A 24,580-nucleotide genomic window follows, 5' to 3' on the forward strand; every position below is an offset into this window, starting at 1 on the left:
TCTTCTGTCTTACACCATTCTGAAGTTTTGAGATCAGGGTAACTGAGGCCTGCAGAATTTAACAAACTTGTCCCAAAATACCGAGCTGGCAAATGACAGAGAATTAAAATCTTACATGTTACAAAGCCTGAGAAATAACCACTATGCCATGCTTCTTGACAATAATACTTAAAAAGTGACTGCAGAATGAGAATTAATGTCAATTCCTGTCTTGAGATAGATGATAGCTTTTATCAATTCTCTTTAAAGGGCTTTCTATTTAACAACATAGCCATCTGACAGGCATTTGCCTAGCCATTTGATTATATAATGGGGATGATAATGGGAATGCTGCATAATTGTATGTTAGTTTGGAGTTCTCCCAAGAGACAGAACCAAGATGGATGGAGGGATAGGAATTTATTAGGGGAATGGACTACTGTGATAAGGAGGCTAAGAAGTCCCACAATAGGCCATCGGCAGGCAGGAGGGAGTCCAGAGAGGCCAATTCTTGTGACCCAGTCCAAGTCCAAAGGCTTTAGAACCAGGGCAGCTGACTGATTCTTTAAGGCTTTAGGCCTGAGAACACAGGGAATACTGGTGCACACTCTGGAGTCTGAAGGCTGAACTCTGGAGTTCTGATGTCCAAGGGCAAGAAAAGAAGGGTGTCCTTGGTCTAGGAGGGGTAGAGGGAGATTTTGCCTTTTTGTTTTGCCTAGACCCCCCGCCAAGTTGATTATGGCCATCCACATGGAAGGTAGATCTTTCCCACTCTGTCCACTGACTTATATGCCAATTTCCTCTGGAAACCTTCTCAGACTCACCCAGAAATAATGCTTTACCAGATCTCTAGGTATTCCTTAATCCAGACACTTAAATTAACCAGCAAAGATTGTTTTTTATTATTAAATGGGATAATTCAGTGAAGAGATGAGAACAGTGCTGAGTACATAGTAAGTAAATGGTGCCTCTTTGCTCATTTTTATTTTATTCAATTTATTTAGTATCCACACTGACCCATCTGGGCGTGTCATTTACCTGTCTTCTAATTTGTGACAGGGTGAACGTGGGGAGGCAGGGCCTCCTGGAAGAGGTGAGCGAGGGGATCCTGGAGTCCCTGGACCAAAGGTCAGTTATGCTTACATTGAAAGAGAACACTCTTTGATTTAGGAATGCCTGCCACTTGCCTGTAGAACATTTTGTAGAAAATTCCTCAACAGGTATTAAAACAGCTAAAATTAGAAATAACTTATTGAAATGCATACTGATTGCTTGTTTTCAAAAGGGATTTTATAATTCAACTTTCCCTGTTTACTCTGTTCAGTTCAGTGAACAAATTTAATGACACATTCAAGTGTAAAGGGAGAATACCGTCATATTAACCTGTTATCACTTGATGTGTATTAAAACCTACTGAGAAAAATCTCTGTTGGTAAGTGCTGTGCTCATTTCCATGGTAACTTGATGGAGTGTAAAACCTTGAAAATATTAGAGCTAAGGATTTGTTTACCTGTTCAATCTTGATTCATCTAAACTTCCTGCAAACTAATGTGGCCACACTTTATTTTAATAACCTATCCGAGAGCTATGGGAAACGATTTACAATCTGATGAAAAGGAAATTTATGCAGACGAGCATTGTTGAGACTAATGAGAATTACTTACAGTACTCTTCCCATCCACTGATGGGGGAGGGCTGTCTTCAGAGTAATAATGGAATGAAGGCTGATGGGAAAACCAGGGAGCGAACTAATGATACGGTGATGATATGTGTGCTTAGTGTTGTATTCACCAGCCATATACATATTGAGGCCGTTAAAATAAAGTGTTTCCCTGTTTCCTCGTTATTCTGAGTCACTGCTAATTTCCTTTTCCTGTTCTTATCTCCTCTGTCATTTTCCCTTTTCATCTTCATCTTCTCCTGTCATAGGGGAAACAAGGTGAATCAGGAACTAGAGGCCCAAAGGGGTCCAAGGTCAGTAACTGGGTAACATTTTAATGTAACTTGAGGCCTCATGATCTGTCCTTTTTGCCTTTTCCATGGAGAATCATGTTTAGATTAAAAGCTTTCACACACAGGGATTGCAATAATTTTGTCCCTATGATAATATCAAAAAATTGTCTTATCTTTTTGTTTTTGTATGTTCTTGTGCTGTAGGTCTTTCTTTGATAAGTTATATTTTCTTTTTGTTTTTAGCACTTCTTTGGGGAAAAAAGTACTTAATTGTATAATCTTACTTTTCACTTCCTGCCTATATTTATGATAAATATTCAAGTTATATTTTGCCTTTAAATAAGGTGACTTCCTTCATTGCATTAAAATTTGCCCACCAATTAAATTCCTTTTCTTTGTCGTGTTCTTTATCTTGTCTGCAAGAACATATGCGCTGTTGGCAGAGTCATTAACAGTTAATTAAAGTACCATTGGCTGATAACATGGAAAAATGGGTACAAAATGAAGAAAGCAGAAATTAGAGATTATTAATTCTCCATTCACAGCAAATTACATTATTATGGGTGATGTTATTAGCATTATGTGGATGGGTAAATTTATAATCCTTTTCCTTTCTTACCTTTCTTACCCATTTCATAGAGATAGGTAGAAAGACAAAAATGTTTTGAATTCCATGTAGGAAAAGGTCTCTAAATTTAAGCTATTTTCAAGAACCTTCAAATCTACACAGTTTGAAATGTTTTCTCCAAAGTTGCAGTTTGGACTAATTTTGAGGGCTTAGACTATTCATAGTGTCTTTACAAGTGGAGTTCTGACATCATAAATAAAATTTCAGAGATTTTTATATTGGATTGAAGGGGGACGGGGAGAAAGCACTGCCCTGCCCCTGACCTTCGTCCCTGCCAACCTGTTCCCACTGGCTGCTGTCCACTTCAGCACCAAGGGTTAAAATGCCTATACCTGCAGTTGAACTTTGCCTTAGATCTCCATCATCAAAAGGAGGTCTAGTCTGTGACCCTACTTTCCTAATTCTCCCTATAATGAGCTCTCTGTTCCTCTCTGTCCCAATTATCTATATGTTTCTTCTCTGAAAACAGGCAACACAACTGTTTGACCTTTTTTCCCTTTGCCCCAAATCCCTCTAACTAAAAAGAACATAGCTCAGTTCGTATGGACTTTGGTTGCTGTAGAAACCACTTGCTTTGTTTATGTAGATTCCACCTAGCAAAGTTACTATATAAACTATACTATTGTTCCAAGACAATAATTATCTGAAAGGGAAGTTGTGATTACCTGTAAGGTGCATCTTTTTATTTTTTAAATATTTTTAATTGTAGATGCACACAATATCTTTATTTATTTATTTTTATGTGGTGCTGAAGATTAGTTTGCCATTGAGCTACAACCCCAGCCCTGTAAGGTGCATCTTAAAAAAAAAAAAAAAAAAAAGCATTTGCATTGGTGCATTGGTGGTGATTGTTATTGTTTTCCACATCAGAAGTTTATATTTAAAGGGATGCACTATGGTATAAAAACATCCTTAGACTTGAGAAATTTCTAGACCATTGGTCCTACTACTAATTAACTTTTTTCTTTTTTAATTGGGAAAGGGTGACCGTGGTGACAAAGGAGACTCTGGAGCTCTGGGACCAAGGGTAAGTGAACCCTCTTATATCAACTTTTTTGCCCCCTACAAACTCAGACTTGATGTAGTATGTGTGTATGTGACCTTATGAGTGCCATCTGGACTAATAATGCCCAATAATAGCATTGGAGAAGGGCCACTCTAAATATTCCTGCTGCCTTCCCTTCCCCCTTCTCTTTATTTTTGACTTTTGTTTCCAGGAGCAATAAGTGTGGACATTCTAGCACATGCAGTGAGTGTGGACATTCTAGCATGTACAATAAGCTTTATTGAGAAGGTGTAAAACTTTCCTTCTGACAAAGGAGTAATAGCGAGCCTACAGCCATACAGATAATAGAATTTCCCATGTTTCAATTAACCCGATTATAAAGAGAGCAATAGCCCATTTGTTTAGAGTATTTTTTAAAACAGGCAGGGAATTAGGACATGACTAATGGAAATTATGTAGCAGATATAATGAGTCGAGTAGAAGTCTCTTTTTGTTCCTTATTTGGCTTCCTTTTCATGGGATTCTATTCCCACTAGGAAAGCCAAGCATTTCCCATAGAACGTTATTCTATCTTCTTAAGGAATGAGAAGGTATAATTTATCAGGTATAGATGAGTGGAAAGCGGATAGGAGGTTTTAAAATAAATGTGAATAAAGCTAATAAAATTTTGTAAATCACATCAGATTAGCCTGTATTGTATAATGTTCAGAAAATGGTTTCAGAGTTTAAATCATAGGTCTTTCAAAAATCTTTTACCTACCACAGACAGGAAGTTAGAAGTGGTTTGCACTTGGGTCCTGGCGAGGAAGCAATAGTCAGAGAGAGCCACAAGATATTGCTTCTGTGTTTTCTTTTTTTAATATTTATTTTTTAGTTGTAGTTGGATGCAATACCTTTATTTTATTTATATTTATGTGGTGCGGAGGATCGAACCCAGGCCTTCACATGTGCTAGGCAAGCGTTCTACCACTGAGCCACAACCCCAGCTTTGCTTCTGTGTTTTCTATAGTCCTGTTATACACCAGTCTAACTCCTATGGTGTTCCCTCAATTCATTTTTGTTGTAGGGTCCACCTGGGCAAAAAGGAGATCAAGGAGCCACCGAAATCATAAACTACAATGGCAACCTCCATGAAGCCTTACAGGCAAGTGACTGCTCCCTGCCCTGAGACACAAGGAGAACACTGATGGGTGCCATGTAGCACACGCCAGCATAAGCTCCCACACCCCTTTAATCTCAGAGCACTCCATTCCTTGAAGCACACCTGCTCCCTGTCATCCTGAGCCCATTCCAGTATCTGGCCCCAGTAATCTTCACCTCATAGCAATTTGAAATCTCTCTCTTTCTTTTTTTTTCCCTTCTACCTTCAAACATTCCTAAGCCTTATCAAGTATAAACTTTGTGTTAATTTGGTTGACTTTTACTTCTTTGCTTAAAGAGGGAGCTGGGCAAAGCAATTAAGAGCTCTATGGCTCTAGAGTGGAAATTGCTCAGGTTCAAATCTCAGCCCTCTTACTTACTAAATGCATGACCTAGAGCAAGTTATTTCATTTCCCTGTGCCTTGGTTTTCCCATCTATAAAATGAGATGATATCTGCTTCATAGGGTTCCTGAACAGAGCAAATGACCTACTACATAGCCTATGCTTAAAACAGTGCTTAGCACCTCATAACCCCCCTGTAAGTATTTCTTACAACTGCTACCATTCAATTCTTTTCCTTCCGTTAAGTCAAAAATAGACTAGACGGCTCCACCACCTTTGCTTCTTACTCTTCCTCTTCAGATTTAGACTCCTGCACTTGAGTCCCTGTCAATCTATTGCAACTTCTCTTACAAAGATCAATGATAACCTCTAGATAAAGCCCATCATATTTGTCATTCTTGACTTTTCTGTGACATTTGTACCAAACCACCTTCCTTTTAAAATTCTTTTTCTTCAGACTCTACTTCCATTTTCCTTCATGGTGCTATTCTGTGTTGGTGTGTCCAATTTCTCTGTCCACACCCCAGTTTTTTATATTCTGAAGTATCTGATCTTTTCTTAATGACTCCCCCTGTGTTCTTCACATTACGATTCCAATTCTGTCATCTTGGGATCTGATCTTGGTGTACTTGTAGGAACAGTTCCCTATAGGTGCACCATTGCCCATCGATTTCCACCAATGCCCAGGATTGTGCTGGTTACTCTGCCCACCTACCAAATGATCCCCTTTCTTGACTAACCAGTTTCTGTCAGTGGAGTCTTTGTATTTCGTGGAGTAGAAGCTTTAGAGCCATTTTTACACTAGTCTTAGTCCTTCATCCATTCTGTTTTCCATCCTCTCCATTCCCAAGGAGGTCCACATCCTGTTTACTGCATACCTAACTCCATAACAAACCCTTGATCAATATATCTTCCACTAGTGCCTCCTTGCCCTTCTAATCCAAACTATGTATCACTCCCAGGATGATTTTCACAAACTGCCATTACTATAATTGTTCTAATTTGCTCAGGAATCTAAATGACCCCCTATTGCGTACTCTATCAAGCCTAATCTCCTCCATCTGACATTTAAGGCTCTATAATCTGCCTTTCTTATGCAGAACTTTTTATTTCTTTGCAACACAGAGTTCCCCCTGGCATGGTCATTTTTATAGTATCCATATAAATCTTCATCCCATTCTTTTTTCCCTTTCTTTCATCCATCTAAATAGTATCCTAAAATCTACGTTGTCACCCTCTTGAGTTCTTTCTCTTAATACTTTTCCACATTACCAGTCAGGTTCTAACATTACCATTTAATTGTTCTCAAATTACATAATTGATTTTAATTTTCCTCTTACCAAATTGTAAGTTTCTTGATAACAGAAAACTATGCTTACATTGTGTGGGCATGTAAAGATGCTATAAAGGTTTACCTCCCTCTGCTGATTTTCATTGTTGTTTTTCACTTCCTCATCGTGGAATATTTTGCCGAGGATGTTGTGTAGTACAGGCTTTCTATTCTTTTAACTTTTGTTTATAATGGAAGGTTTTTATATCATCAAATCTAAAGCTTAATTTTGCTGGATGTGATTCTTGGTTGGCATCCATTTTCTTTCAGAGCTTGGTATATATTGTCCCAGGATCTTCTAGCTTTCAGGGTCTGGGTTGAAAAATCTGCAGATATCCTAATTGGTTTCCCTCTATATATAATTTGATTTTTTTTCTCTTGTGGCTTTTAAAATTCTCTCCTTATTCTGTATGCTAGACATTTTCATTATAATGTGCCTTGGTGTAGATCTGTTGTGATTTTGTATATCTGGTGTCCTGTAAGCCTCTTAAACTATTTGGTTTTCCAATTCATTCTTCGTGTTTGGAAAATTTTCTTCTATTATTTCATTGAATAGATTGTTCATCCCTTTGGTTTGGAACTCTATGCCTTTATCCCAATAACTCTTAAATTTGGTCTTTTTATGTTATCCCATATTTCTTGAATGTTCTGCTCATGGTTTCTTACCATCTTCACTGTGTGATCTACATTCTTTTTGAGATTATATATTTTGTCTTCATTGTCTGAGGTCCTGTCTTCCAAGTGGACTAATCTGTTGGTCATGCTTTCTATTGAGGTTTAGTGGTTAAATGAGTATGTGTACTTTTTATGTACAAGTTCCTTTTTTAGTTTGAAAGACAAACTAATTTTAAATATTTTTCCATTTTATACCTCTTTAAATCATTTTTTCAGCCTCACTAATGTGATCTAACTTTGGTAGATTTACACTTCTATGTGTCCTTTTTTACTACCACTATTTTTAACCAGTAAAGTATTTATTATTAATGTGTACAAAATCTGTCTTCAGCTCAGCCATTTTTTTTCCTGGTTACCTCCTCCCCTCCCTTATATTCTCTCTCTCTCTCTCTCTCTCTCTCTCTCTCTCCTCCTAAATGCAAAGAGAAGCATGTTTTTTGGCTGGAGAAACCTTGCTCAGACAGTGTATTCAGGCCACAATGTGACTGGTTTTCTCCAATATAAGTGGCTTACACATAAGCAGTGGCCTCAGTGTTATGGTTAAGTTCTAGAACCAGTTTATTAAACTGTTCCCTTTTCCTCTTAAGCCAATAACTGCTTATGGAGAGAAAGAGAATATACAAAATTCTAGTGTACCTACTATGTTTTCAAAATATTAACTTATACATTAAAATACAGGGACACTTTTAAAACTTAATTTATCAGCAATGCTGTACATTTCTCTTAAACTAATTCCAAGGACAACATAATTCCTACCTTCACCTATAAGAAGTATCTGCCCTCATTGGGTGTGGTGGTGCACTCCTGTAATCCCAGTGGCTCGGGAGGCTGAGGCAGAAGGATTGTGATTTCAAAGCCAACCTCAGCAAAAGTGAAGTGCTAAGCAACTCAGTGAGACCCTGTCTCTAAATAAAATACAAAATAGGGCTGGGATGTGGCTCAGTGGTTGAGTGCCCCTGAGTTCAATTCCCAGTACCCGCCAAACCAAAAGGTATCTGCTCTTATTTTCCAATAAAATATAATTGGTCATTTTCCACAAAATTGTGGAAAAAATTTTAAAGCATTCTTTGCAAGAACAGGGTCTGGCTTTTAACTACTCTTAGCCTAAAGTGGAAATATTTGTTTTAGTCTTCCTTCTACTACTAATGAGCAGGGTCATTTGGGGGAAATCATTGTATCTGTACTTCATTGATCTTATCTGAAAAATGAGGATATCATTGGAATAGATACTTTGCTAGGAGTCCATGAAATATAATATTATCTCAGGTTGTTTTTAGAAGCTCCTGAACACTTTATTGATGTACCTCAAAGCACTGTCCTTTTTTAAAAATCTGATATACCTGCTCTTTATTCTTTTTTATGCTCATTTTTTTTAAATTTTCAAAAACAGTGTACTCCAAAGAAATGCAGGCTGAAAACTGGACAGTATCTTCTGTTTCCCTTTGTCATGGATATGAATATAAACTTCAGATTCTTTTTTTTAAATTTTTTGGTCTTTTTAGTTATACATGACAGTAGAATGTATTTTGATGTACTATACAAGCATGGTGTATAACTTCCCATTCTTGTGGTTGTACATGATATGGAATTACACTAGTCGTGTATTCACATATGAACATAGGAAAGTTATGTTAGATTCATTCTACTGTCTTTCCTATTCCCAATTCCCCCCTTCCCTTCATTCTGCTTTGTCTAATCCAGTGAGCTTCCATTCTTCCCTCCCCTGCTCCTATCATGAATTAGCATCCTTATACCAGAGAGAACAATCAGCCTTTGCTTTTGGGGGATTGACTTATTTCACTTAGCATGAGGGTCTCCAGTTCCATTCATTTAACTGCAAATGCCATGATTTCATTCTTCTTTATGGCTAAGTACTTTTTCATTGTGTGTATATATTACATTTTCTTTATCCATTCATCTGTTGAAGGGCACCTAGGTTGGTTCCATAGCTTAGCTATTGTGAATTGAGCTGCTATAAACATTGATGTGGCTGTATCACTTTAGTATGCTGATTTTAAGTCCTTTGGGTATAAACCAAGGAGTGGGATAACTGGGTCAAATAGTGATTTCATTCCAAGTTTTCTGAGGAATCTTCACACTTCTTTTCAGAGTGGTTGCACCAATTTGCAGTCTCACCAGCAATGTGTGAGTGTGCCTTTTTTACCCATATCCTCACCAACATTTATGGTTACATGTATTCTTGATAACTGCCATTCTGACTGGAGTGAGATGAACTCTCAGTGTAGTTTTAATTTGCATTTCTCTAACTGCTAGAGGTGTTGAACATTTTTCCATATATTTGTTGACCAATAGTATTTCTTCTTCTGTGAAGTGCCTATGCAGTGCCTTTGCCCATTTATTGATTGGGTTATTTGTAGGGTTTTTGTTGTTAAGTTTTTTGAGTTCTTTATATATCCTGGAGATTAATGCTCTATCTGAGGCATGTGGCAAAGATTTTCTCTGATTCTACAGGCTCTCTCTTCTTGTTCTTGATTGTTTTCTTTGCTGTGGAGAAGATTTTTAGTTTGATTCTATCCCATTTATTGATTCTTGATTTTACTTCTTGCAGTTTAGAAGTCTTGTTGAGGAATTGGTTCCTATGCTGACTGATGGAGTTTGGGGCCTACTTTCTCTTCTAGTAGGCACAGACACCTGCTTTTTGATATACAAGGATATGTGTTCTGTTTCTTTTTCTTACTTCAAGTTCAGTGTGACTATAAGCATATGCATTCAATATTATCATGCCGAAGTTCAAACCTTAAGATTTATTATCCTTATGAGGTTGTTAGGGCAACCATATGTTATGCTTGTAAATAGCATATAGTTGTTTTTTCACTTCAAAACTATTTATTGGTTTTCCAAACATAGTACTCTGGTGGATTAAGAGTCCCTAATAAAATCAATTCAGCTAGACAGCTATTGGATTGAGAAGAGTTGGTAGACATTTATTCTTCTGCTTTTTTAACTAGTAATGGATGTTTATAGTTTTATAGATATAATTATTGCCTTCTACAAAAAATTTGCCAAAAAATCTCTAGGATAATTAGATAAAGAGGACTATATTACAGTTATAATATCATGTGAGAAATATAAAATTTTACATTGCTTCTATTGAAAAGTATTCTATAAAATATCAGATTATGAAAAATTATCAAAAAATAGTATAAACTTCTGTGGGTCCAGAACCCAATTTAAGAGAGACAATATTACCCAATATAGTTGAAACCCTATACATACAGTATGCCTGAGATATTTGGTGTTCTGGATTTGATGTTTATAATTCTCATGTTTATAATTCTCATTTATAGTCAAATGAAAAGCTTTCAACCCATATAACAAAGTACTTCTGTATAATTTTAACTGGAACTGAAATTGTGGAGTGAAATAAAAACCTGAGAGATTTTATTATTTTTTCTTTTGACACAAGGCAAAATCAAAAAGAGCCTATTTCTATTTTATTTTCCCCTTCTCTGCCCAGGACTACTCCAAATTTCTTTTTAGGGTATTTTATTCTGTCCCTCTTCCTAGTACTGAACCTGTTCAGTACTGTTATTATTTTGTGCATTACTCTCTTGTACCCTGTTAGGAAGACTATTAAATTGCATTGGTCTATGAAAAGAAAATTGTTATTTATATAAACATTGATCTAAGTTCTTTATTTTTATTTAAGGTAGTTGAATTTTCACCATTTGCAATAAAACCTGTTTCCTGATTCAGGTTTTAACAAATTCTCATCACCTTCTAAAATAACCCTGTTCTTTAGTGTAAATCATTAGAGGTTTTAAGTTGGCATCATTATCATTATGAGAAATGAAAGAAAATAGGGAGTTCATAGAAGCGTTTCAGGAAATAAGCCACAATACAGCCTGCTAGTCTTCCCCCATCTGCAGTTGCTCTAAGCCTTGCCTCCCTTGTTCCTCATGTGTCTCTGGAAAAAGTTATGTCTTTCTCCACCACTGCCATAAATTCTAGGTTTTTTGTTTGTTTGTTTGTTTGTTTGTTTACATTATTACTGGAGTTTGAGAGAGAACCCTGCTGGGTTTATGTAGCTTTAACTTAGAGGATTCAGATAGAAGACATCCAAAGCAAGCAAGCATCTTTATGACTTTTCTGTGGGTGTACATGCTGATACTTCCAGAAGGTGATCAATGTAAGGTGCTTGTGAAGTTAGCTGAGTTTGCTGTGACGTGTTCTTCTAAAGCTGGATGGAACCTTGGGCAGTTTTTAGGTCTTACAGTTAAGGAAATCATTTAAATCCCATCTGTTAGTTCAGTTACCATTAATAATGTCCTTTGTTATGTGGCTCATTATAAAACATGTTGTTATCCTTAAGTTTTTTTTTAAATGGACATATTAGCCTTGTGTTTATTTAGATGGAAAAGTGAATTCTTACATGGCCTCATGTTGGAAAATCTGAGTTCACATTGTAAACGTGCTTCCCTTTGTAAGTTTTTGGAACTCTGCTTTCTAGTTAAAAATACTGGAAGCAATGATAAATAAATTATTTCTGTTCTGTAATTTTCTAATAGCCTTGTTTAAATGACTCATTTTTTTACTATATAAGTGAAGAAGCTTTCTTATAAATATAAATCCAATTCTTGTTCAGGTAAATCCCTTAAGTATAAAGTATGTTGGCTGGGTGCTGTGGCACATGCCTGTAATCCCAGAAACTTCAGAAGACTGAGGCAGGAGGATCACAAGTTCTAGGTCATCCTCAACAACTTAGTGAGACCCTAAGCAATGTAGTGAGATGCTGTCTCAAAAAATTAAAGGGGCTAGTGATGAGCTCAGTGGTGATAAAGCGCCTGTGGTTTTAATCCCCAGTACCAAAGGAAAAGAAAAAAGGAAAGAAAGTATGTGTTACCTTACATTACACAGGTATGCTGTTATTAAATTCTGGACCCTTGTTTATAAGGATATATATACCCTACAGAAGACTGTAATATGACAGTCTTCAGAAGCTATTGAATGGCTTCACCTTGCTCGCTCTCCTCCAAAATCTTTAATTTTTTTTAAATCAGTTTGTGTCCATTTTGTCTTTTGTCTTAGAATCACTTAATTTTTTTTCCTACTGATTTCTCTGAAGTTATAATGACCATGATTAATTTTATCCTGGAATAAAAATTTTAACCATGTGTACACATGTATAAACATTGTTTTCTAAGGAATGATGATACCATGTCATGAAAGACTCAAGTGATTAAAGTGAGATGTTACTTTTTACTTTTTTTTTACAACAGTAAAAACAACAACAGCTTGAGTCAGAGATTGGAACAGAGTAATGGAAAACAAAGAGATGGTGTTAATCTGATATCCACAAGTTTACATGTAATCCGATAGTTTCTCTATGACCAACGCCCTTAATGGAAAATGTTCTCCCCTCTCTGGTTTCATTAAAGTGGCTAATAGACCCTGCTGAACTTTTAGTACAAGATGTAAATTAGAAAATAGTTATACAAGAACATGACTCAAAGATTAGGAATCATGTTTTTTGTTAAGGTGCTCTAGCACATTAAGAAATTAGATTAACTCACTATTAATTTCTTTAGTTATGGCACATATAACAAAAAAAGTTAATTCTAGCTCAGCAAATGAGCTATAGACTACAGGACAAAAGAAATGCAATTGGATATTTCAGTTTTCCCTCCTAGAGAAAGCACTTTGATCAATAGCAAATTTCTAAGTTCACAACTATGCTGACGGGCCTGTAGTGTATATTACTTTACTACACATTATTTTAATCAGATAAATAGAATTTTGACTCTTTTTTCAGGTCTAGAGCTGAAACCCAGGCAGGGCCATGCACATTCTAGGCAAGCTCTCTACCACTGAGCTATATCCCTGGCAGGTTTTTTAGAGACAGGGTCTTGCTAATTTGCCCAGGTTGGCATCAAACTTGCAATTCTCCTGCTTCATCCTCCCCATTAGCTGGGATTACAGGCATGTGCCACCACATCCAGTTACCCATGGATTTTTTAAAAATAAAATTATAAAAATATTTTTTAAAGATCTTAACAATTATACTCTATTGAAAATAGGATGTGTTCTAAGAATCTTGTCAGTTCCTTATAAGACATTAGATCTGTCAAAACGTTCAAAGTTGATTTTTTTTCAGAAATGTATTATTGTACTTTGACATACAAAATAGATAACTATTTATCAATACATTTTCCCAACAGAGGATTACCACCTTAACTGTCACGGTAACTCCTATCGCATGATTTCTGTGGTCTGTGTCTTTAGTGTTGATGCATGCAGGGCAAAATGGTACTCAGGGAGCAACTGTCTTATCAATACTTAATCTCATTTTTCTTTATATTAATAACCTTTACAACATTTGCTCTAGTTGAATCACCTTGTTTCATGAAAAATTATGAGAAAAATTATTCATTTTCTTAAGTCTTTGACCTTCTCAAAGCTTTGTTCTTTGGGGTGGAGGGAAAGGAGTATATCTAAAGACACAGGTAATATGAGGAGACGAATTCATCCCACCAAGATGAATGTGGGACATGGAAGCAATTTTAAAACTGTCTTACAAAACCAAAAGCATCTTGAGTATTATTTTGACCTAAAGCATGTTAATATTTTAGCATATAAGTATAGTTGTAATAATTATGTAACAAGTGAGATGTTTTCCCACTTCACATAAATATTGGGAGGAAACTAATTATGATAGAAATAATGGAGGTGTGTTGAGTGCCTATTATTTAAAGCATGAATTTTAATACATATATACATACTTGCTACTTTTTAAAACTCTGACTTTTTTTGATTTAGGGTCCCCCTGGACCTCCTGGACCTCAAGGACTACAAGGGCCAAAGGTTATTCTTTAATTGTTTGTTACATTTTAATCACATATAATGCAGAGAAATTTTTTAAAATTTTTATTTGTTCTTTTTAGTTATACATGAAAGTAGAATATATTTTAAAATATATACACATGGGAGAAACCCATTTTAAATATATGCATTTTGAAAATTGGTCTTAGAAAATGCTGGAGAAGCAAGTCATCAATATTGTTTCAAGGAAAAAAATTATGATCTGAACTAGAAGAAGAGGTAAAATAAGGAAAGAAGGAAGATAATGTTCTTCCCTAAATTTAATGTCATTCCCAATTAAGAAAAATAGAAAACATCAACCAAGGGAAAAATATGTTCCACAGAAATTACAAAGAAATACTAAATGTGGTGTTTAAAAAATATTTAAATAGAAGAGAATTGAAGGAGATCTACTCCGACACTTCCAAAGATCCTTCCTTCCAGTTCTTTTGTAATAAAAAGAACCAGGGAAGCTTTTGCATGATGCATTCATAAACAACAAAGGAATCATTTTGAAGTCACGTTTTCTAGCACATCCCTTTATTATATACGTTCAGACATTCTGCCATTTAATTTTTTAATTTATTTGTTCTTTTTATTTGATGTTCAAGAAATCAAATAACTCTTGTCTGGTAAAAGAAGGAGAAATGCAAAATTTATCTACCTAATTTATTTGTTCTTAGTTATACATGACAGTCAAATGATTTTGATATACATACGTGGAGTCTAACTTCCCATTTTTGCGGTTGTACATGATGTGGAGCTACGCTGGTCATGTATTCATTAAAGAACATAGGAAGGTCACGTCCAATTCATTCTACTGCCGTTCCTATCCCCATCCCTGCTCCCTTCCCTTCATTCCCCTTTGTCTAGACCAATGAACTTTTACTCTTCCCTGCTCTTGTTGTGGGTTAGCATCCACGTATCAGAGAGAACATTCAGCCTTCAGTTTGGGGGGATTCTGCCATTTAATTCTTTCCTAATGAAACATACCAATCACAAACAGTAGAAACGTGGAATGATTTGCCTATTCCTACACTTTGTCAATTATGTTAGCTCTATCCCTCCAAACTAAAGCTTAGTCATTTGACCATGTTTGATCAATTAACACATGGCCAGGGATTCTGGCTTTTCAGAACTGAACTACATGTGCTGAAATATGACTTTCGTCATTGGATTCTTGTAGGAGATTCAAGTGGTTTCAAAATTCATCTTCTGTTTATACTTCTCAAGTCAGTTTACTGGCTAAGTCTGTCATACACACGCACACATGCATCAGTTTTTGTACCTTTTTCTAGATACTTAAAAATAGAAATCTAGTACATAGAAAATTTCTCTATTAAACAAATGAATATAAAGTAAAATATGGCTGAGGCCCTTGCCTATGTGAAGTGTATTGAGAACATAAATCCTAGATTGAAACAGATTTCATGTGTAACATTCATGCATTTCATATATAACATTAATAAAAAAAAGTATGGGATTTTTACATTTTCCATTTCTCCACCATATTCTAGTCCCTACAAGATATAACACAATTGTTTGCTAAAGGCAAACCGTCTATATCCCTGGTGATCAAGTCTGTCTGGACCCCTACTCCTTAAGTATCTGGTGAGCGAGACTGGATACCTTAGAAGGAAATCTGGTCTCTCCCCCTTACCGTCTACCCCCGCCATCATTTCCACCATCCTATTATCCTCACCCCACCCACCCCACAGTAGTCTTGTAATTGAGATCTAGTGTTAACTGATGCAGTTCTTAATGCTGTCCATGATCTCACCTGGAGTAATTGAGGCAGGATGTGTCTCCAAGCATAAGACAGCAAAATGTAGCCTGAATCAAGCACAGAAACGTTTTCTCTCTCTAGACTCAGTCTCAGACTGAGAAATGCGGATTCAGCATTTCTGAATTCGCATTTCTCCTTCCTTTACCAAACAAGAATGATTTGATTTCTTGCACATCAGATAGCTCTCACAAACCGTAATTGACAGTGAAGGATAAATGAGTAGTGCATGAATTATGCTCTTCTTTTAAGCCTCTGTGTATCATATTTTAAAGGTAAAAGCTTAACAAAGCAATCATGATGGGACCCTGAGTGCTGACAAGTATTCAGACTCTGAATGAAACTAGGGCTTAGCCAGGTGCATCCAACCTCAGCAGACTTGTTTGTAGCAAAATAAACTTTGCTGCTACCACAAAGAGCAGGAAATCTGAAATGAGGAAAGGGCCTTTTTTTTCTGCTTTTTTATTTCATTTGTTTAGAACTGTAAGAATCATACCTTCTTTAAACATTGGAAAGCTCAAATTTCATGCTGTGACCCATGGCTCTTAAAGTTTTTACCAGGGAAGGGAGCCCCAGCCATGTCCATTTTGTCATTTATAACATCACCACACAAGCCTTTTTAGAAAACACAGCCTACAGGCAGCTCCCTTGGAAATCTGTCTGAGGCAGGCCACTCACTCTAGGAAGAGCTGTTTTTAGAATTTCCATGGAGTAGGCATCAGGAAATTTGATACAAAATAACATCCTACCTTTCAAGGAATTGTTTTATCTGTACCTTCCAAAAGTGAAAGGTGAATAAACCTGTTATTTGAATCATCTCTAGCATATTGTTTAATTTTTTTTAATGGAACATCTTCATTTTGAAAATAAGACATAAAAATCTGTTTTGTTTTGAGTTTGTCAAAAGTTCCAATAAATCATATGAACAGTAAATTTTACTTCATTCCTAGCATAGTATAGGAAATTGAAATGATCAAAAGCAATTTTATGTGGATTAAGATATTATCTGATTTATTATGTCATCCTTCATTGTGGCTTTTCTGGACACAGCACTCTCACAGACTTTATGAATTTATTCAAACTGTTCCAGTTAAAATGTTGCTATAAATTCATGAGGCTTGGCACTCTAATTTTAGTTTAACTGTTATGTTTTAGTTTTTATGAAACTGGAAAAAAAAGATAAGCCAACTAGATTTTTTTATGGAAAAAAATTAACTGAGGCACATAGGTGTTGCTATAGGATATGCTCAGCCATCAAATTATCAGTCATCTTTTATCATGTTTTTTTCAAACTGGCATCTTACATGGCAGAAAAACCCTGGCTCTTAGCTACATATACAACATTTTGAAGGAAGATCATTAGTTCACTTAACTGAAATATATAACAGAGTATTCTTGGGTTATGATGAATTTGGTAAAAGTCAAATTGTTCTTTTCAACTAACATCATTTTTTTTATTTAGTGTAGTATATTGCCAGTGATAATGGAGGCAAGCTATTACTTTTTATCTTAACAGGGAGAACAAGGATCTCCAGGAATCCCAGGAGCTGATGGAGAGCAGGTAATTTTCAAAGATATATACCATTGCTAAAAGCATCATTATTGATCAGTACTTTTATTATAAGATTTGAAGCCAAAAATCAAGTTGTCTTCTGCCATCAAGTCTGGTGGGATTGGCCTGTTGCTCTTCTCTGTCACTAGATTCCTAAAATCAAAGTCTGACTAACCAATAAGATCCAAATCCATTCAGATCTCCACCCACTCACTCACCCAGTCTGAGATTTTGAACTAGGGAGTACAAAATAGGCAGCTAGCAAGGAAATATATGTTTCAGTCCCTAGGAAGACAAACAGGTTTATGTAACTCAGGGGTCCCTTACCATAATTATTGTGATCTTCACTGAAGAATGGGCTATCTGGTTATGTTCAGGATGAAAATGATCAACAATAGAAATTAGTTTCAGCATTAGTGTTACACAAATCAGATTTGCTAACATTCAAAATACACATTTATATATTTCCTCACTGTAAAAGGAAAATAAAAATAATATCCTGGCTCACCATATAGAAATGCCATGAGGATAAAATTAGAACACTAAAACAGTTGACGTATTTTTAAGCATTGATTGATTGAACACTAGTGTACAGTAAATGATTAACCTGTCTGTAGGCTGGACCATTTGAAAACTCAGGATGACTAGAACAGTTAAGAGGGAGGGGAGCATCGAAGGTAGAGGTGGGAGAAGTATCTTTGGGCCTTGTAATAATATTAGATCTCAATTCTGTGAGAATTAAAGTCATTAAGTTGTTTTCAAGCCTGCTCAGGTAGACTTGCTGCCAATTAAATACATGAAATCAGGAGAAATGGTGTCAAAACCTAAGTTCATGCTTTTCATATTTAATTGGCTAGTAGAACTCAATCCCTTCCACTAGTGGGTAAATAGTATTGATTCAGTGTAGACAGTTGCTGTAAGAAATAGCCCTGCCTAAGAATGAAAATCAGAATCATCCCAGCATAGGACCTACCTAGTGACAAAATTCATCAGATTTCTGTTTTCCCTAGAATGTAACTATCAGGGGTCAGAAGGCTCCTCACATGCAAATCCTCTCATTTTTAGGGACTCAAAGGCTCAAAGGGAGACATGGGGGACCCAGGTATGCCAGGTGAAAAAGGAGGAATTGGACTTCCTGGATTACCGGTATGTTTTTACTTTTTCTTATGAAATGTTCTTATTAAGATAAGTTAAGCAATCAAAAAAGAATTATATTATTAATACTCCAACTGGGAAACTAAAATTTTTAAAGCATGTAGCCAGATGAATTATGAAGTAAATTTTACCTTCAAGTTCTTCCTAAATTATATTCACTAGAAGATAGTAAAATAAATGTAATTGGTCACTTTAGTATGCATAAGATGATAGTAACCGATTATAAAACAGATAATGATAAACAAGCCAAAAAATATGGAACAATTAAAAAAAATTACTTGGTAAATTGTTCTTCTTGTTTGATATTTTGTAATGGGTGCATTTATAGTTTCCCTCATAATTTTTACTGAGAATTTGGAGGGGTGGGGAATATAGAAATTATAAGAAAAAAATGTATGTTTGGTTTTGGGGGGGTTATTTGTTTTTGCATTACTGGGGATTGAACCCAGGGTTTGTTCCATGCTAGGCAAGTGTCATGTCACTGAGCTACATTCCCGGTCCACAAGAAAAAAATGTAATAAACTTCACTGCCCTATGTGTTTTTTTAGGTAAGGAAGTATACAAATGTCCATGAAAACTAAGTTAAAGGCTCTTTGCAATTTAAAATGAGCACCATCATAAAAGATGCATTTATAACCCAACAGTTGTAAACTTACTGTGTAAGTTTCACTAATCAAGGCCAGTCTAGTTTTTTAATTCATTTATATTACATCTTACATACCACCCACAGACCTAGGAATCTTATAGTAAGCTTGCTGTTTTAAGCTAAACTACAAGGAGATGAATTTACTTTTTTTATACAATGTGCATAATATCATAAAATTTCAAGAGAAAAATGGATTTGGGGAGAAAAATTCAGTTTTCTCTCACACTTTGGAAATAACTTCACCTGCTTAACTCTGCTTGTTGGTTATTTGCAGGGTGCCAATGGAGTGAAGGGAGAAAAGGGAGACTCCGGATTGCCAGGTCCCCAGGGTCCTTCTGTAAGTTCATGGACCTTGAACTTCCACTGTTCCTGAAAAACAGACACAAGATGATTATTTACCTAGTTCAACATGTGCCAGATGGCTTATCAATAGTAGAAAGACTGTGAACCACTTTGTCAAACTGTAAAAGAAATGCCTGTCAACCTTGTACCGTGAGAGACCATGTGTCTCAGAAGTCTAAGTTAGAAGCAGTTTTTTCAGAGGACTGTCCTATTCTGTGGAGAAAAATCAATGACTTCCCCACAGTATGTGTGGGTAGAACTTTGTGAAAATAGAGCTTAACATTCTTCTTCTCTTCTCCAGAACCCTATTAGTGCTTAGTGAAATATTTGAGAGCTTAATGATGATTATGACATTATGAATTTCTGTTGTTCTTCTTGCTTGTGTGATATTTTGTAATCAGTTGTTCCCTTTCTTGTACTTTTGATTTATTCTGGCTTTTGTAGAACAACACTATTTTTTGAAGTTATTTTATTCTCACAAAGGAATTTCTAAACCTAGAGAATCAAACTCATCGCTTCTTGGAATATCCTTCTTCCTCTGCCAATATTAATGGCCTTAGCAGAGCCCCAGCATGAGATTTGAACTAAACTGCCTTATCTAAATGAAGTAACTAAATCCATGTTTATTTTTTGGACACACAGATCATAGGCCCACCAGGCCCTCCAGGTCCTCATGGCCCACCTGGCCCCATGGTAAGTTTCCCTTCTCTCCAAAATGTAATGGTTTATTTATGAGCATGCTACTAGAGAAAACATGAGCACATCTCTCTGAACAGTCAGCCTGTATTTTGTATGACTCTCTGTGGAACGGACAGAAAATACCAGGTGCTTTAAGATATGGTGACTTTACTGTGTTGTCTTTAACTCCCCCAAGCACATGTGTTAGGAAGAAAGTAGCTTTATGATAGGAAAGTTGAAGACAGACAGACCAACCTGGCAAGCATTGCTCCAGCCTTATGGCATAGACATACAAGGAGATACATTTACTTTTTTTTATACAATGTGCATAATATCATTTTTTGCTACTGCTTTCATCTGTTTGTAGCAACATAATAACTGGAGCTGCTGAAGAATGTTTCTAACCAAAATTGAGCCTTGACACCCTTTGTGGAAATGTTCAATAAGAATATGTATAAAATAGTACAATAATAATGGAAGTACAATCATGAATAATAATCCAGAGATGACAGAGACTGTTGGATTTTTTTCCCCTTTCTTGTTCATGGTGCTTGTGATGATCCATAGGCCCAGTGTCTATGGTGGTGTCCTTCAGTGACCAACAGACGCAGTGGTCCTGACCTCATAGAACTAAAGAAGGCAGCCATTAAACAAGTGTGATTCTCTAAGTGCCAGACTAATGACAGTTGCGTTAAGGCTACAATGTGGAAAGCAGAGTGTTTCAAATGCTTTTGACAGGGGCAGGATGAGGTACACTCATCTCTAAAGTGTGTCAGTAAAGCAGAAAACTTTAACAATGCAGATTGATTTGTGGCCATTCTTCTTATATTGCTCTCTAAGAGAACATCTTTGGAATGATCCAAGACCTGGAAGGTAGCTCAGTCATCCATTTCTTATTAATTTCTATTTTGTAACAGAAAGCTACAATTGACCTTGTTTTCTTAAAATGAATTTATTAAGAATTGAGCAAATAGCATGATTTTTGGCTTTTTTACTCTCCCTCAAGTTTTAAGCTAGAAGGTTAAATTAGAATATGCTGCTTCCTATTCATATGATAAAATTAATTGGCTTAAAGGAATTTTAACCCATTATTAAAATGAGATAAGAATACCTGATAAAGTGACAGTCATTTCCTGAAAATGTTTACCCAAAACTTAACTAAAGGAAAAATATTATTCTAATGGAGACATGTGTAACAAATATCTAGGCATTGCTTGATCAAAAATGTTTTCTGGTGTTGTATGATTTCACTGTATTTTTAAATGTTCCTTTCCACAAATAGTTTATTTAAGTCACTTGAAAAGCTTAAAGCAATCCCACAGTAAGCTTCCATTAATTTGATAATTAGCCTTTATATTTAGATTGTCCACAAAATACATGCTTTTTCTAAAATGGCAATCTATGCATGCATTATGACTTCCTTCCATTAGTAAAGAATTGTTAGGGCTTTGAAGAATTCCTCCTTGTAAAAATAAATACAATCTAAATAAAAATGCTCAGCCCTCCTGATTTTTAAATTGTTGCTGCTACAGGGCCTCATACCCAGCTAGCTTCACCTCACTTCCTGTCTCCTTTAGATTCTTTAACACCTCGAGTCTGTAGGAGTTAATGAGCACTGGTACTTAAAAGTAGATCTTTGACAAAGAGAGTCCCACACTTTAAGTCCTACCTCTATTCTCTATAGACTTATGAAGTATCTCAAATATTCTACCTGACTAAAAAATGGAAATTTGAGAAAGAGAAATAATGTGAGTTTAAAATAGTTTATTTTTCTCTAATTTTTTTTCTTCCATGTAACTCCAGCACATTTCTCCCTCCCTCTCATAGACATTTAGCAGATAGGATTGCTATTAATGCATTTCCTATTACAGAGCAAAACAAGAACTGGAAGGACCTTTTGGTGGGTAACAAATAACAACCACAGACCCACCTCTCACAATAGCTCAAACAAGAAAATTCTGGTTTTATAATTCTTGCTTCTTGAGAAAATATTCACTTCTGTTGGGAAACAGTGAATCAATTCTTCATTAAAAGCCGTGTTTTCCATTTACAGGGACCCCATGGACTTCCTGGACCAAAGGTAATCCAACACATTCCTTACTTGATTTCTGTTCTCTTTATTATCATGGGGGAAGCATGATGGAAGCATGTCTGTCCTGTCTTATTTATTTGTCGAGTAATTTTGATAATCCTTAAGCCTTTAAGCATTCGGATATTAATACAAAATGACTTACAACAAATTTAAGTGATATCACCTAGAGTTAAATTATTCCTCATTTTCTTTTTTCCTTGTTGCTAAGTAAAAGTTTCCTAAATTACTAATTGTTATATATTCGAATCAACCCCTTAGCAGACATCCAATGAGATTCTTTGACTGGTCCAGGTGCTTTTTTCACCCCCTTCCTGGTGTCTCTAGCTGTAGGTTTGGTTCCAATTAATTGAAATGTCTTGCTTGCCATCACCACAGGACTGCATCTTCATGCTTTGACTACCCAACATCTTAGTTCTGTGCTCTCCCAGAGGCCATGGTGTAGAATGGGCTGGGGGTGTGCTAGTAGGTACACACCATATCACTCATCACTCACCTGCATTCTGTGTACTTTGGGTTAAAACAAATCAATCCTTGTCAGAATCAGTACAGCTTCCATTGTGAAGACGTTATCTTCACATAGACATAGAGGATGAAAATGAGCCCTGAAAGGCAAGCTCCTCCTTCCAGAGAGCATACGTGATGAGAACTTCTGTTCTAATCTCAGTTTTGCCACTGACAGGCCATGTCACCTTGAGTAAATTACTGACCCTGTCTGATTTTTAAATTATTCAACCAGATAACTTATCTCCTAGAGTTGTTGTGATGCTCTAATGAGGCTAATTATAAGACACTTAGCAAATATCTGGTGCAGTTGTTGATAAACACCTGATATATGGCACTTATTGTTACCTTGTGATTTGGTACTTTCTTCCAAACAGAAAAAAATCTATAGCTTGTCCTCAAGGTTGCTGAAGAGAAAGTTGATAACCCCTGAAATTTTCTCATAGTGAGTCATTGCATTTCAAAGGTGGAGGAGATACATAAATGTCATGTTGGTGCTAGGCATCAGAAAGTCCAGAGACAGCACATTCTCTCCTCAGTAATCTGGCGCCTCTCATCCAGTACCAGCAGGTATTAGTCAAACTTAGGACTCCTTGATTTTCCTTTTTAGGTCAGGCAGGTGACACTGAAGAAGGGAAGGGGTTCACACCTCTTTCTTGTTAGAATGCCTTGCCTTTTGCTAAGGCCAGTGTCAGAGCCTCAGATGTATGCAATAGAGACTGGGGTGAAAGTACTTTTCTAGGGTCAGAAGGAGAGAGCCCATCTACCAGCTTGTGATCTTTGTAGTTAACTTCTCTGGGTCTTTTTTCTATCCTAGACCAAATCCATGATTCCCAGTCTTAGCTTCTACTTAGAATTGAAGGTGCCACCAAAGATCAGCCTAATGATAATGACCAACAGTAAAGCCATCAAGACTGTTTCTAGTTCCCAGAGTGATTCAGATATGCCAGCACCATTGAATGCCTAAGATCCTTTTAATATCTAAAATCCAATCGGTTTTTTCCTCCCATGATTTTATTTGTTACTTAAGTCAGATTTCAGATCATTATAAATTTGAAAAGATCTCATAGATGACCAGTACTAGTTCCTTGATTTTATTGCTGATAAACTACAGGTCCAGAAAGTTTAGGTCATGCTAGTTAATGACAGATATGAGACTGGAATTGGGTCCAGACATGAAATTTTGTCTCTTTGCAACTGGATTTGACCGTTTCTAAACTGACCTTCTCAATCATTGTCTGCTCCTGTCAATGCATGATATTCCACCAAGGAATTCCATAGCCTACTAGGGCTACCCTGCCTGTCCTTCATCTAAAGACCACTCGCTAATAGGGCACGTACCTGCAGAGCCATAAGTTTAAACCAATTGACTGAAATTGGCTAGCAAGCCTTGGCCTTAGTATCATACTGACTATGACTGTGGCATTCCCAGGATCAGACCTTACCAAACATAGCACGTTTGAATTTCCTTTAGTGGCTGCACTGCAAACTCCTATCATCAAAATCCTGAAAATCCACCATGTCACGCCAAGGCATCCATGACTCTATGACCCCTTTAAAAGTTCAAATATCTAGCTAGCATGGTTCCACAGAACATCCTGGTGTGACATTCACTTGGGAGGCTTATGAGAGAGACCGATGCTCTGCTCCTGTGGCCTGGGTGGGGCTCTGGACCACTTTATATTTGACAACCACCACGCTGGTTTTCATTGTCAGGCAAATTGGGTAAACACTGCCTAAGTCCCTTCTGCTAATGGGACCATAGCCCCTCCCACAGCCTGAAATCATCTTCCTTTAGCAAGTCTTGCAAGACTTCCTTGAAAACTTATTATCTATATTTAAAAGTTGAAAAGTGTTCCAGTCAGATCTTTGTCCATCTAACATGTGATTATTGATGGAAAATAGGTGTACTAGATTTTTAATAAATTGTCAGGAGAGTTTATCACTTAGCATGGCTT

General features: G+C 36.4%; 1 protein-coding gene across 1 annotated transcript in view; it reads left to right on the forward strand.

Annotated features, from left to right (window-relative positions):
• The window catches only part of Col25a1 (collagen type XXV alpha 1 chain), a 460,559-nt gene that overhangs the window by 416,012 nt on the left and 19,967 nt on the right, over window positions 1-24,580 (forward strand). The window contains exons 20-30 of the mRNA XM_071614023.1: window positions 1,039-1,107; window positions 1,909-1,953; window positions 3,543-3,587; window positions 4,633-4,710; window positions 13,234-13,257; window positions 13,832-13,876; window positions 17,173-17,217; window positions 18,274-18,354; window positions 19,284-19,346; window positions 19,994-20,044; window positions 22,083-22,109. Of these exons, the coding sequence (XP_071470124.1) occupies window positions 1,039-1,107; window positions 1,909-1,953; window positions 3,543-3,587; window positions 4,633-4,710; window positions 13,234-13,257; window positions 13,832-13,876; window positions 17,173-17,217; window positions 18,274-18,354; window positions 19,284-19,346; window positions 19,994-20,044; window positions 22,083-22,109 (573 nt within the window). The remainder of the gene's footprint in view (window positions 1-1,038; window positions 1,108-1,908; window positions 1,954-3,542; window positions 3,588-4,632; window positions 4,711-13,233; window positions 13,258-13,831; window positions 13,877-17,172; window positions 17,218-18,273; window positions 18,355-19,283; window positions 19,347-19,993; window positions 20,045-22,082; window positions 22,110-24,580) is intronic.

This window comes from Marmota flaviventris, chromosome 7 (assembly GCF_047511675.1).
Source record: "Marmota flaviventris isolate mMarFla1 chromosome 7, mMarFla1.hap1, whole genome shotgun sequence".
Classification (NCBI taxonomy): Eukaryota; Metazoa; Chordata; class Mammalia; order Rodentia; family Sciuridae; genus Marmota; species Marmota flaviventris.